The sequence below is a fragment of the Triturus cristatus genome, chromosome 11, assembly GCF_964204655.1.
Source record: "Triturus cristatus chromosome 11, aTriCri1.1, whole genome shotgun sequence".
Lineage (NCBI taxonomy): Eukaryota > Metazoa > Chordata > Amphibia > Caudata > Salamandridae > Triturus > Triturus cristatus.
Window position 1 is genome coordinate 5,298,037 of NC_140594.1, and position 15,679 is coordinate 5,313,715.

General features: G+C 47.9%; 1 protein-coding gene across 1 annotated transcript in view; it reads left to right on the forward strand.

Annotated features, from left to right (window-relative positions):
* The window catches only part of AACS (acetoacetyl-CoA synthetase), a 223,106-nt gene that overhangs the window by 36,507 nt on the left and 170,920 nt on the right, over window positions 1–15,679 (forward strand). Inside the window, exon 4 of the mRNA XM_085635188.1 lies at window positions 10,875–10,988. Within this exon, the coding sequence (XP_085491314.1) occupies window positions 10,875–10,988 (114 nt within the window). The remainder of the gene's footprint in view (window positions 1–10,874; window positions 10,989–15,679) is intronic.

The window sequence follows — 15,679 nt, forward strand, 5'->3', positions numbered from 1 at the left end:
GTGGATCGGGCTGTGAGAGGTCTGGAAGTCCAGTTCTTGTCGGTCTCTGGGCTCGGGCTCCGGCAGGAGGCGGCGGCAAAGCAGACGTCGATTCGCTGGTTGGTGCTTGCGTTAGCAAGATGGTCACTCCCTGACCACAGGGGAGATTTCCTTCAGTCTTCTGTGCAGCAAAACGTCGAAGTTCCCGTCTTCTTCTTAGTTTCAAGTTGATTCCAGGATGTCTGAAGTCTTAGGACACAGCTCCTACCTTTAAGCGGATTCTAGGGGCCGGACTACCTGCTAGGTCCCTCCCTAAAGGTGGGACCAGGAAGGGGGGTGGTTACACCCCCAATCCTTTGTCCAGCTCGCCCCAGGTCCGGGGCTGGTGTGCCCCAGGACCGGTTTGAACTGGCATATGCACCGAGGCTCCTTGTGAGCCTCAGGCATGTCTGATTCTATTCAAGCCCTACCTGACCAATACACAAAATCCTGTCTGGGGTGGTGCACGCACCTCCCCTGGCAGGAAACCCTTTGTCCACGTCTCCCAAGCTGGAAGGACTCCCAGCAGCAGGAGGGCAGACTTGTGTCTGTGGTGGCAGCGTCCATTTTGTGGAGCTGAGGCTATGTCTGATTTTACCCGGGTTTCAGGTACTGTACATGTCGTGTCCCTCTAGAAGGGTGGAATGCTAACCCCGTCGCCAGAATTGGCGAGGGGTTAGTATTCCAATTCGTATGACCCCTTACTCGACATGTTTTGATAAAGCCAAACCAAAGATAGCATTTAACCGCGAGGTTCATAATGCACTTAAGAGTATATGGTATGGCGATATCTGGAAACGGTAGAAGGAAGTAGTTCCGACCACTGCAGAGAGGCTCAGCTCATGCCAGAGCACCATCTCACATGGAACCAAGCACTCTGCCTTCAGGATTGTTAGGCCTGCCATAGGAGTGACTTGTAGGTTAAGATGTGTCCCATTTAAGGTTAGGTATAAGTATACTACACCTAAGTAAGAGGTGGTTACACCAACTTACCCCAGCTGAGTGATCAGCCAGTTGTGTCAAATTGCTAGGCCAGGCCAGGGGTGGCATAATACATGCTTCAGCCCCTGGTAGGCCTTAGATACACCAATGCCCTGGGTACCTAGTGTACACTGGTACAGGGGCTCACAGGGTGATCCAATTCCAATTGGTTATGCACCTGGAGTGCATAGTGTCAATTTAGTAGAGAGAACAGCAGGCTGGGGGTCTGATTAGCAGGCCTACAGCCTCAATATGTCAAAAACCAGTGAAGCAAAAAGCAAAAAATTTGGGGTGACCATAGGATAGCAGACCCTACTCTCCTACACACGGTCATACACCTGGCCCTTAGTTCCTGCTTTCAGATAACCCCGGTATCCCGCTCATTGGCATTCCAGGCAGGAAGTTTTATCCCTCAGAACACACATGCCTCACGGATACAGCAAGAAATAAGACGCCAACATATTTCTGGTTTCCTATTTCTTACACAAATTCGCACCCTGATTATTTCTATTCATTCAATGTTCCTTTTAAATGAACCCAACTGCAGCAGCCTCCGCTCAAAGCCCCCTAAGATGAGCCGGTAGCTGTATGCCCCTCGTCGGGGCCCCACCGTCTGGGGCCCCACAGTCCGAGGCCCCAGACTCACCCCTCCTACCCATCCTGAGTCGCTTCTGAAGGTTAGTGCCCAGATCTCGCTGCCAACCGCCTAGTTACCCCCTAGTTTCTGCCCATTACAGTGTCACACTGCAGCATCTACGGTTGGCTTCAGAAGGCCCCGGTCTGTGTATCATAGCGCCTGGGATAGTGCCTGGAAATCTTCCCAGGTGTAACGTTGCACACAGTGTTGTGAAAAAGAGTGTGACGAGAGCCGTGGAAACCTTCTCTTGTGGAAAGGATCTCCCGTGTAGCTCACAAGTTCACGAATATGTGTAATACTTGGATCTCCTGTCGCTGGGATAATTGAAATCAAATGTCCACTCCAACCCAAGGATGGCCGACTTACCACTCGAGTCCATCTTCTGATCTTGGACGTGAAAGGAAGCCGGCTCCAAGCATCCAACCTGCAGGTGAGACATCCTACCCACCTTCAGCCTGACGCCTCCCTGTAGGAAGTTCTTTCCTCAGCTGATCTGGTAGAAGGAGTTAGGGGGCTCTGTGCCAGCCTCTGCACAGGGCAGCAACAGTTGTGAACATTGTCTTGTCGTTTTTGATGAAGGAGCTGGCGTGGTCATGAAAAGTTGATTGCAGCCGCATGTGGATGTAGTTTTAACCTAATATTGGGTGCCTCAGTGCAACAAACGTAGTTAGAATTGATTTCACATGTTAACAAGCATTGGCAAAGCCAATAGATTCCCCTCTGCAAGAGCCATTGGTGTTGTTTACTTTAACTGTGTTTTACAGCACTGCGGTTTTGCAATATGTTTAAAGTGTTATTGTAAACTGCTATGAAACGGCAATTATTCTTTTGTTATTTATTAATGCGTGAGGGACAGTATGACCTTTAAATAAAAATGAGAAATGGAAGTGAAAGAACAACGGCGGTCTTAAAGTATTCTGATTCAGTGAACACTGCACTTTGATGTGGGGGTTGGCGGTGCTATATATTAAGAATGGGATGGGCGGTGATGGGCAGCGATGGGCAGCGATGGGCAGTGATAGGTAGTGATGGGTAATAAGTACGGTGGATAATGGATAGTGTGAGAGTAAATACGCATCGGGTTTAGTTGGTAAGACTGTTTAACTGATAATATAATTCAATTTAAATCAATGGAAATGTTGCAAATTAATTCACATACACATGTGCATAACGGGCAAGAAGTTCCCCAAATATGGAAATGTGTGCTCGAGTTAAGAATGAATGATATTTGGTTTTAAAAGTTCTGCAAAAGTGTGGCTTGAAGCTCGTTTTTTATCAAGTGCAGTTTACAATAATACGCAGGTTGTGGTTGAGGTGCAGTCGCAAATATTGTTTAAATCTGTCCAACTTAACAAATGAAAGGCAACATTATCTGAGGTGGAATAAAGGTAAATTTAGAGCTGAATGTAAATGTTGCCCTCTTGGTCACTTTTTGGACACCCATAAGCTAAAATAAGTGTACTTTGCACACATCATATATTTTTGCAGTCACAACTATCGTTTTAAGCTGTCTCATAAAATAATTGAAAGGAAATGGAATGCAACAGAGTGTGTATATAGCAGGTAAGCAGTCCCCTTAATGTGATAACATGTGTGCTTAAGCTAAGAATAAACAAACACTCACAGGTAAGGTTCCCTCGCAGTCACGCCTTAAACACATAAAGTAATGCAAATTAATATTGTGTTTAAAAATACAGTAAGGATGTGGAGGAGATGCAGTTGTAACCAGTAGTGAAAGCTAAGTAAACAAGGGTGGGGTCGCGCCCCTGGGAGGGAGGGGGAACAAGCAAACAAAGGCAGACCTGGGACGGAGCAGACAGAGCCAGCTAGGAAAGATGCACTCTGTAGAGCGGTTCAACAAAAAGAAAGTTATAGGTCTCAAAAGTGCGGGAACCCAAGTTCTTGAGGGTGGCTTGGAATCCCACTGGTGGTAAGTAGTGGGCGGGCTCCAAGCCCACTAACAGTAAACAAAATGTCTCAAAGGGACTGCGCTTGCACTGTCTACTCAAGACCTACAAATGGTTACGCTTGCATTTAGGAACAGTTTGAAAGCTGTTATTAATTCTGGACTCTGAAAGCTACTGTGTTTTTTTCTTAAAAATGTTGTCATCTAACATCCAAACATTTGGTCAGAGTTCTTCATCCATTGGCTGTTTGAATTGTCTTATTGTCTTGTGGTCGCTACAGCTTACACGAGGCAGCGCGTCAGCCCACTTCAGCCATTCGCTCCCATCCTTTTGAGTACTGGCATCTTATTTGTGCACTCTGCACAACATGTACATATGCGCAAAAGTAGTCCTCCATCAGTGCCTGAGGCTGGTGGGTTATTGTGCCTATTTAAAATAAATGTTTTCATTTTCTAAATTATTCTTTTCCTTTTTTAAGGATTAAGGGTACAGCAGCTCTCCACACGCTGTTACTGTGGAATTACCACGAATCCCTTTTTTTAAATTCTTTTTTATTACTTACTGTTCGAAGAAGGCTGGTGCTTTCCTTTCAACATCTGCCTTTTGTGGAACGATAAAGAATGAAAAAAGTAGTCAAACCTAGCCTATGATATGTACTTATCTTTATTTTGAAAAACCTTTTCTATTGTTTTCGTAAAAATAAATAAGTACAATTGTCCTTAACAGAAGAGCAGATTTGGACGCTAAGACCAACCACTTTGTCTATTTGTTGTTTTGAGCCACGCACCTCCCAGAAGGGAGCATTAGTCACCGCTCTGCCATTTCTGACCTTTGCCTGAATCCCACGCACTGCCTAGACAGGAATGTCCTGTCACCTCTCTGCCATTTTTGACCTTCGTCTGAATGCCACGCACCGCCTAGACGGGAATGTCCTGCCACCTGATCCACCTTGGGAAGGTCCTGAAGGCTCTGTAAGCTGCAGGCCTCACTATCGAGGCAAGCAGGTGTCCGACAGGGCAGGGCAAGGTAGTATACTTAGACTACCTTGTAGGTGGAGGCCAAGTTCAACCCCATGAAACTAAGATCCAGACTATTGTGGACTGCGCAGCTCCAACCCCCCAGACTCAAGTCAGGGCATTCCTTGACTTGACTGGGTACTACAGGAGGTTCGCGAAGTGATATGGGTCCATTGTGTTCTTCCTCACAGAACTTACCTCCAAGAAAATGCCCAAAAGGTTTAACTGGACAGTGAGCTGTCAAGACATTTGACACCCTGAAAGAAGCAATGTGCTCCGTACCCATTCTAAAAGCTCGATTATACCAAGCAGTTCATGGTGCAGACAGATGCCTCTGAACATGGGAGAGGAGCGGTTCTATCCCAGACCAATGATGATCCAGACAACCTACCTGTTGCTTTTATAAGCAGCAGGTTACTCCCCAGAGAACAGCGTTGGAGTGTGATTGAGAGGGAAGTCTTTTCTGTGGTTTGATCCCTGAAGAATCTAAGACCATACTTGTTTGGTTCTCACTTCCTTGTCCAAACTAACCACAGACCTCTCAGATGGCTTATGCAAATGAAAAGTGAAAACCCCAAATTGTTAAGGTGATCCATATCTCTACAAGCAATGGACTTTACAGTGGTAATATCCTTACCCCAGTGTAAGAGGTCGTCAAATGGTGAAGCGTGCCTCAATAAGTTGAGGGTAAGATGACCTCTCAAAAATCTTTTGATAACCCACTTCCTGAATAAGTTAAAAAACAGAATGGATTTATTTTGACTTCAGTACCCTCAAGTGACCTTTTTTGTGTGTTGGACCTGGAGTCATCTGCGTGATTTTCTATGCATTTTCTGTTTTCTCCCATTGATTTAAATGGTGCGTAATTGCGCACTAAGGTAATACATATTGCTAAACTTAAAAATTGCTAACTTAAAAAATACTTACTGTAGTTCAAAGTTCTCAAAAATTATATGCAAATCGATGGTATATATGCACATTGGTCTTGGATTTATTCTTGATTCTGTGTCTTATTTCTTGCCTCTGTGAGTATAACGAATGCTTCGCAGTACCCTCGGATAAGCATAACTGCTCGCCCACAATACTACAAATAGAGCGTTAGTATTGTCCACTTTTGCCTCTGCATACGAATCTGGGTCTTACTGAACTCTCTACACAGTGTTCTTCACTTTAGTGCACTACATAGAGAGCTGGCATCATATATTTATATATATATTTTTTCCTCGCTCCACTTGCACCTCTCGTCCTGCACTCGTGGGCGGATGCTCAGTCCACAGGGGTGCTCCCGTGCGAAATCTTCACAGCTCGACACTAAAGAAAGCACTCACCGGGGTTACAGTCCACTGATTTATTGGATTAGAGGTACGCGCACAGACATGTTTAGGCAAAACTGCCTTTATCAATGGTGTCAAAATGCCGTTCTTGCTCTTTGTTTATATCTGGATTTCCATTACATGTCATTACAATAGAGAACAGACACATAGCACCACAAATCGCCCTTAAATTTGAATGCCATTGCTCAACATTTATATTTTACAATCTTGTATGCAACGCTTGATTAAGTAATATTCTAGAAAGCACAACAGTACTTCATCATTACAATCCATTATTTGTCTAGTCTCGAAATGGCATCAAAGAGGAATGCTCACGATGGAAGAAAAACAATTCCTGATGAACCAACATCCGAGATTGCCTACATTTTACCATTTACCGAAGATGCATAAAAATAAGGTCCACCCACCTGAACGCTCAATTGTTTCATCGATAGGAGGCCTGACAGAGAATATGTCAAAGTATGTGGACCATTTTCTGTTTCCTTTTGTCTCACACCTAGCATCATATACTTGAGACAAAAAAAACTTCCTGAGTCAACTGGAAGGCCTCATATGGGAACCAGATTTTCTGATGGTCATATTGGATGTCTCAAGCCTATATACAAGCATAGCCCACAAAGATGGGCTGCGGGCAGTGAAATGTTTCCTGGATGGCTGTCCGTTGAAATTCTATGAACACAATCCAATGCTGCTTGAATTTGTGGACTTCCGTTTAAATAACAGTATCTTTCTGTTTCAGGATCGACTATACAGACAGATTTGGGGTATGGCCATGGGCACCTGCTTCACCCCCCAGCTATGCGAACTTGTTCGTAGACTGGTGGGAGAGGCAGGTGGCCTGGGCGGACACCAATGAGGTCTGGGTGGAAAGCATAATAAGTTTCTAAAGGTATATAGACTACCTTTTTGTCATTTGGCAAGGAACGGAGGAGTGAGTTAGAAATTATATAGCTGCTATGAATGATAATGAGCCGAATCTTAAATTTTCCTTTGAGATCGGTGCTACTAGGTTCAACTTTCTAGATTTACAAGTCTTCGTCAGTAAGAACAAGCTGTGCTCTTCACTATACAGAAAGCCCACAGCAGGGAACACAGTCCTACATGCCAACAGTAGTCATCCACCTAAATTAGTGAAGAGTATACCATATGGGGAACTGCTCCGCATAAAGAGAAATAACACAAGAGAAACAGATTATCAGCAGTATGCACATGAATGTATTATAAGATTCAAAGTAAGGGGCTATGACAATGGAGTGTTACAAAGTGTGAAACAGAGGGTAGATCAAAGGAGCAGGAGGGAATTACTGCAGGAGGACGTATATAAGAGAGTGAAAGATGCATCCAACTCTTTCAGAATGCTTAACAATTTTTCGAACCAGGCCTTCACATTTTGAAAGATCCTTCAGAAACATTGGGGGATTTTGAGATCTGATCCCACCATAGGTAAGGACATTCCTAACTTTCCACTTATGATATTCAGGAAGGCAAGATCTATTAGAGACAGCTTAGTGAAAAGTCACTTAGTAGGAAGACGGGTGGAAACAACTTTGCCACCAGTTAAGGGATTTTTTCCATGCAAGACATGTAAGGCCTGTGCGAACAGTGAAAAGGTCCTAACCGATAGAATCGCCCGGCCTACGAGAACCTAAGAGAGTCAGTAAATTCATGAACTGTAATACGACATACACTGTATATTGCCTGATTTGTCCTTGCCAGCTGAGATACGTGGGAAGCACTATTCATCCAACGAAGATTTGCATATTAGAGCATATGCGAGCAATAGCTAACAAAGATAACACGTACCCTGTGGCAAGGAACTTTGAATCACACCATAATAGCAATAGGAATTTGCTATAATTTTTTTTTTTTAAAAGTCTGTACCGTGTACCATGAGAAATACGGGGTGGAGATCGAGAACTTAAACTTCGACGACTTGAGTCCAGATATATCATTGATATGCAGACAAAAACCCCAAAGGGGTTAAATAGTAGCAAAGAATTGGGCGTTCACCTGTAATATATTATAGCTTCAATAAATAAAAGAAAAAGAGTAGTTTGTCTGGTAGTTGAGGAAATTGCACCAAATGTCTTGAATAAAATTGGAAAATACAGTGCATGCCCATCAGGGGCGAAAATTAAGCAATAGAATGTAGGCCCACATAGGGCGTGAATGTTAGGAAGTCCGAGGGTAAACTCCGATGTGAATAAAAACTGAATTTGGTCATTAATTTTATTGGAGTTTACCCGTCCGGTAATTTACAAATAGTGTATTGTAATGATGAAGTACTGTTGTGCTTTCTAGAATATTACTCAATCAAGCGTTGCATACAAGATTGTAGAATATAAATGTTGTTCAATGGCGCCCAAATTTACGGGCAGTTTGTGGTGCTATGTGTCCGTTCTCTATTGTAATGATGTGTAATGGAAATCCAGATTTAAACAAAGAGCAAGAACTGCGTTTTGTCGCCATTGACAAAGTCCGTTTTGCTGAAACGTGTCTGTGCGTGCCTCTAATCAAATAAATCATTGGACTATACCTCTGAGTGCTGGTCTTTCTTTACTGTGGAGCTGTGAAAAATATATGTATGTATGTGTGTGTGTATACATGTGTGTGTATTTATATGTATGTGTGTGTGTATTTATATGTATGTATGTGTGTGTGTGTGTGTGTGTATATGTGTATATGTGCGTGTGTGTGTGTATATGTATGTGTGTGTGTATATATATATATATATATATATATATATATCAGGTACTCTTTAGTACTTGAAGATCAACTTTCCAAAACAGAGATTTTTGTTACCAGAAGCATATAAGAGAAGGGGCTACTGAGCTTTTGGGGTCCTTTAACCAGGAGAAAAAACCCTGCCTCTCCATCTTTGTCCAAATACTAACCATTTGAGGTTCAGGAAACTTTTATAGAGTGTATGCTGTCACCCAGCCGGGTGTCCTAGCGTTGAGATTGTGGAAAGTTCCAAGAAAAAACAAATGCAAGAGTCAGATGGATCATTCGCAAAGGTTGGGCTAAAGCGCTCTTTGAACGCTGGGCTATTATCCGTCTTAGGTGCATCGGGAATCTGGATGCTGGTTCTTTGGTCGTATCATTTCTTTAGTCTCTTAAGAGATTCTTCATGAGTGTCTGTCTGTGATTTACAAATAAATGTTAACAATCAGGAATAACATGGTTTTCCCCAAAGACCTTGTAAGCCCAGATTTCCCCCATTCCCGTACGACACTAGGACGATAGATCCCTCAGAGGCCAGTTGGATCCAGAGCCATCACGTTGCCCCCCCAGAGACCTTGAGAACATGGACAATGGATCCCAGTGCGCTTCAGGACAATGGATCCCACAATGGACCCCAGTGCCCTTCAGGAGAATGGATCCCAGTGCCCTTCAGCACAGTGGATCCCATTGCACTTCAGTACAATGGATCACAGTGCGCTTCAGGACACTGGATCCCATGGCGCTTCAGGACAATGGATCACAGTGTGCTTCAGTATAGTGGATCCCACAATGGATCCCAGTGCCCTTCAGTATAATGGATCCTAGTGTGCTTCAGGACATTGGATCCCAGTGTGCTTCAGGACACTGGATCCCAGTGCGCTTCAGGACACTAGAACCCAGTGTGCTTCAGGGCAGTGGATCCCAGTGTGCTTCAGGACAGTGGATCCCAGTGTGCTTCAGGAGAATGGATCCCAGTGCCCTTCAGGACAATAGATTCCAGTGCACTTCAGGACAATAGATCCCAGTGCATTTCAGGACAATGGATCCCAGTGTGCTTCAGGACTGGATCCCAGTGCGCTTCAGTGTAATGGATCCCACAATGGATCTCAATGCCCTTCAAGATAATGGATCCTTGTGCCCTTCAGGACAATGGATCCCTGTGCCTTTCAGGACAATGGATCCAGGGTGCTCCAGTACAGTGGATCCCAGTGTGCTTCAGTACAGTGGATCCCAGTGCGCTTCAGGACAGTGGATCCCAGTGCCCTTCAGGAGAATGGATCCCAGTGCCCTTGAGTACAGTGGATCCCACAATGGATCCCAGTTCCCATCAGGACAATGGATCCCGGAATGGATCCCAGTGCGCTTCAGGACAGTGGATCCCAGTGCCCTTCAGGAGAATGGATCCCAGTGCCCTTGAGTACAGTGGATCCCACAATGGATCCCAGTGCCCATCAGGACAATGGATCCCAGAATGGATCCCAGTGCGCTTCAGGACAATGGATCCCACAATGGATCCCAGTGTGCTTCAGGACAGTGGATCCCAGTGCCCATCAGGAGAATGGATGGCAGTGCGCTACAGGACAGTGGATCCCAGTGCTCATCAGGACAGTGGATCCCAGTGCCCATCAGGACAGTGGATCCCAGTGCCCATCAGGACAGTGGATCCCTGTGCGCTACAGAACCGTGGATCCCAGTGCGCTTCAGTACAATGCATCACAGTGCGCTGCAGTACAATGGATCACGGTGCCCTCCAGTACAATGGCTGTTCACCTCCCCTCTCCAAGACCTTGTTAGAAATGATTCTTTCTCCATTCCCTCACCCCCACAGAGGCTCTTCCCCCACTGATGCCGTGTGATGACAGATTATCACCTACACCCTGAGATTCACTGAGCACGACTCTACACCACAGAGGCCTCTTTGTATGTACAGATAACTCCCATAACCACCGGGCACTGTGTGACCACAGATAGTCAACTGCCATGAGAGTCACTGCGCCTGGCTCCTCCCCACAGGGACATTGTTTGGAGCCTCCCAGCCCCTTACTCCCCACCACTAGATGAGCACGGTCCATGCTCAACCAACATCCCTTGTAATCCTGATGTCAAAGGCAGCTTGTGTTGACATCCCATTATCATTGACTTTGGTTGCAGCAAACTGCCTAATTTTTCTCAGTTGCCTAACAAATCATATTGATGTTTGTCCTTCTGGAGGTATTTATTCATCAAATGTGTAAACAATGTCTTTTTTTTTCTTCAGGGGAAGGTCGAGAGGAGATCTCCAAAGTGACCTTTGCTGAGCTCAGACAGGACGTTGCCCTGTTTGCTGCGGCAATGAGGAAAATGGGCGTGAAGCCTGGAGACCGGGTTGTAGGTGAGTTCGACTACTTCTGCCTTTTGTTGACCTGACTACCCTTCCATGGGACATTGTATGTCCAGTAACATCCTAAGGTCCCTGTGAACACATCTGCTTACTCTTGTGGCATTTGTCTGTGTGACTGTCATCACTGGAAGGAACTGTATATTTTGTTGAAGTTGATCCTAAACCAAGTCCGCAAACTTGATGTCAGTTGATAGAATTGATTGCTGTTTAAGCGAATTCTAAGGTAAAACAATTTCTTTTAGAGCTTTAAAGTATCTTCTGCCACGCAATGTCCCTCATTTGCAGGACTTTGAGGTAATATGGGTTGTGCACCTCTCCTTCCAACTCTTACCAGAGATTTTATGTGCTTATGAAATCCTTGTCTAGATTCATGTGCTTGTTGACGACTGAGCTAGTACCATAACAAAGAAAGGCGAGTCCTCAACTGGTCACTATTCTTGCCTCAGCCCCTGCTTAGCCATAATCTTCTCAAGCGTTACTTCCCAAAGAGCCGCCTACTCCAGCAACTCCGTAGGGTTCTTCTGACTGACTTAGTACATTTAGATCACACACTCCATCCCAGTAGGGTCTCAAGGCACTGCATGTTGTACCCACGCATATGGACATGGACTGGATCATCTGAAAGAGACTATTAGTTATGGATTCCTTACCTTAGAATTACCCTCAGGCGTGAGACTTGATCCTGAGACATTTTGTTGTAGCAGTACCCCTGCACGTCGGTAGGCGACGTCGGTTGACTCCGCTTTCGTTGTTGGCGTCGTGATCGCCAGGATGACCTTGTGCTATCTACTTAGACGCCGCCCTCGCGGGCTTCCGTCAGTTCTTGTCTTTTCCGTGCCAGCCAGCACAGATCCAGAGAGAGTGGTACCTCTAGTCACTTTTTGACTACTATTTTTCAACTTTTGCCGACTTCTCTAGTCGTTTCGACTCCTGGTGCACGTAGGGATGTCCCGTCCTCGAACCGGCTTCAAGGCTTGCTACTCTTGTCGCAAATTGATGTTGGTTACGGACCCGCACTTCGTTTGCCTTTGGTGTTTGGAGCGTGACCACAACCCAAAGTCATGCCCTGACTCCCGGGCCATGAACCCGAAGTCTTTGCGGGATCGGTCCCGAAAGCTTCTCGAGCCCTGCAGTCTGCTCCGTCCCAGTCAAGAGTGAGGTTGTAGGACCCGTCGCGGAGCCATCGCCACCACTCCTCGTCGAAGTCTTGGTCTTCGGGAAAGTCGAAGCACAAACAGAAGGTCGAAGAAGCATCGTCGCTATTCGCTTTCTCCCTGTCCGTCGGCAGACGAGAAGCAGGATGCGGACAGTAGTCGTCTGGCTCCGCCCGCAGAGCCTGTTGGGTCGGCTCTGAGCCTCCTTCCCTTCCCGGGAGTCGGAGCGACCCCTGCCCAACGTAGTAATTTCTATGAAGCCCTCCACTCGATCTTTAGGCAGCCTGATTCCGCCGGTGCTCCTTCAGGGCCCCGCGGATTCGGCTGGGGGCTCTAGGTGTTCGATGCCAGCGGCTTGGGTCCAAGCGCCGCAGGACAGGACACCCAAGGATCCAGGTCTGGATCTGGATCGGTGCCGGTCGACCTTACAACAGCTCCTCTGGCATTGAATCCACTGACGACACCTCCGCCCCTTCCGATGCTGGTTGTATCTCCAGCCGGCATTGATTCCGGCCTCCATCCTGACCTGGACATGGAGCCGGACCGGCATTGACGGACGCCGGATCCGGCGCCGAGTGGTACTTTTGTGCCAGTGTTACATCCTGGCGTTCCTTATCGTGGCAGCCAGAAGAGGAGGACTGGGAGGGTTTGGTGACCCTTTAGCTGACCAGTTGAGTGAACTGGACTGGAGAGAGGAGTTGGGTGATGCCAGTGGTCTGGATACTTCCCCAGACCCTGGTATGTTTTCTCCACTTACTGTGGCTACGGAGGAGGGAGCCTCATATGCAGTGGTGTTGCGTAGGGCAGCTGAGGCCTTGAACCTTGAGCTTCTTACGGTGGCGGTCAGGACTAACCTCCTGACCCAGGTGCTTCAACCGGCAGCGGCCTCTTCGGAGCCCCTCCTGCCGCTCAATGAAGCCCTTACTGACATCCTTCTGGGCACCTGGTCCAAACCCAGCACAGGGGCGCCTGTGGATAGGATGATTGCCCGATGCCACCCTCTTTTCCTCTCCCAACAACCTACCCCTGAGAGCTTGGTGGTCCAAACCTCTACTTCTAAGGGCGCATTCCTTACTGCTCCCCCAGATATGGAACCCAAAAAGCTGAACCATCTTGGGATGATGATGTTTTCTTCCGCCAGCTTGGGACTGCGGTCGGTGAACACTGCATGTCTTTTGGGCTGTTATTCCCCCTCTGTGTGGGATATGGTTGCGCATGTGCTGCCACAGTGCCCGGAGGAGGCCCGGGCCACTCTCTCCTGCGCAGGTGCTAAGAGATGCAGCGAAGTTCGCCATCCGGTGTAGGCTGGACACCGCTGACACGCTAGGCAGAACAATTTCCATGTCGGTAGCCCTACAACACTACGCCTGGCTGAGAGCCACTGGCTTCTCGGGGGATTTCAAATCAGCTCTGTTGGACATGCCCTTTGATAGCTGTCGCTTTTTTGGCGACAGAGCGGACAATGCGCTCGAGCGCTTTAAGGATTGTTGGACTACGGCCAGATCCTTGGGCCTCGCTACCACCTCTCGCCCCACGCAGTCTGCTTTTTGCTCCTTTCGTGGCTACGGAAGGGGTGCCCCACCACGTTCTGCCCAGAGCCACAGGCCTGCGCAAACTGTTCAGTCCCTGCGAGGCCGGGGATGGGGACCCAGCGTTGTGTGTCAGGGGGCCAGCAGGCGGGGCCAGTCCACCTGTCTCTGCAGCAGCCTCCAAACCTTCCTAGTCTGTCCTTTCTGGGCCACCAGTTGCCAGTGGGTGGCAGGATGCGCCATCACCTCCCCCACTGGCACACCATCATATCGGACAGGTGGGTTTTGCAGATAGTCCGAAGGAGCTACTCACTCCCCTTCGACACAACCCCCACCCCCTCCATGCCACCCCAATTCCATTGCATGTAGGATCACTTGGACCTTCTCCATCAGGAAGTTACGGCTCTCTTGGCCAAGGTGGTTATCGAGCGAATTCCCTCCCCAGCAATAGGTCGTGGCTGCTATTCCCACTACTTTCTGGTGCCCAAGAAGGACAAAGGCCTGTGTCCTATATTGGATCTAAGGAACGTCAACCGCTTCCTCCGTAAGGAGAAGTTCAAAATGTTGACGTTGGCTCAGGTCTTTCCTGCCCTCGACCCTGGAGACTGGATGGTAGCGTTGGACTTGCAGGACGCCTATTTCCACATCCCTGTCCTGCCAGCCCACAGGCGTTACCTACAGTTCACGGTAGGCCACAAGCACTTTCAGTTTACCCTGCTCCCCTTTGGCCTTACCAGCGCCCCTCGGTTGTTCACAAAAGTGATGGCGGTGGTCGCAGCTCATCTGAACAGATTAGGGGTTCCAGTCTTCCCCTAACTCGACGACTGGCTGTTGAAGGCGGGCTCGCCCCAGGCAGTCGTCTCCCACCTCCAGACTGCTGCGGACCTCCTGCATTTGCTGGGGTTTCAGTCAACGTGCCAAAGTCGTCCCTGAACCCTTCTCAGAAGCTCCTTTTCATCTGAGCAGTTCTGGACACAGCCCAGTTTCGGGCCAATCCTCCCGAGCAGCAAGTCCAGGATATTCGGGCTATGATACTGATGTTTCAGCCTCTATCCTGGATTTCGGTCAGAATGTCCCTGAGGCTGCTGGGCCTCGTGGCCTCCTGCATCCTGCTGATGGATCATGCCAGGTGGCACATGCGGGTTCTGCAGTGGGCCCTGAAGTTTCAGCGGGCACAGCATTCGGGGAATCTTTCCGTTTGCGTCCAGATCTTGGAGTGCACTGCACGCCAATTGCAGTGGTGGCTAACGAACCAGGATTGGGTCAACGGCAGATCCCTCTCCCTTCCCCAACCAGATTTCACAGTGGTGACGGATGCATCACTTCTGGGGTGGGCCGGCCACATGGGAGAGGTGGAGATCAGAGCCCTCTGGTCTCTGGCAGAGTCCGGGCTCCACATCAACCGTCTAGAGCTCAAGGCACTTGGTCTTGCACTGAAGGCATTACTTCCCTCTGTCCAGGGAACAGTAGTGCAGGTGTTCACGGACAATACCACCGCAATGTGGTACTGCAACAAACAGGGCGGGGTGGGGTCATGGACCCTATGTCAGGAGGCTCTCCGCCTTTAGACATGGCTGGAACATCAGGGCATATCTCTGGTGGTTCAACACCTGGCAGGTTCTCTCAACGCCAGGGCGTGGAAACTCAGCCACAGGTGCATGATGGATCACGAATGGTGTCTTCACTCGGAGGTGGTGCAAGGTCTCTTTCAGCAGTGGGGAGAGCCTTGGTTAGATCTATTCGCCACAGAAGAGAACCCACAATGTCAGCAATTCTGCTCATTGGAATTTCCAAGGAGGCACTCGCTAGGCGACGCTTTTCATCTCGAGTGGAGTTGCGGTCTTCTATACGCCTTTCCGCCTATATCACTTCTGCCCAGAGTGCTGAAGAAGATAAAGCGTGACCGTGCCCAAGTCATCCTTGTGGCTCTGGATTGGACACAAAGAGTCTGGTATCCCGAGCACTTACACATGGCCATCGATCCTCCGATCAGACTGCT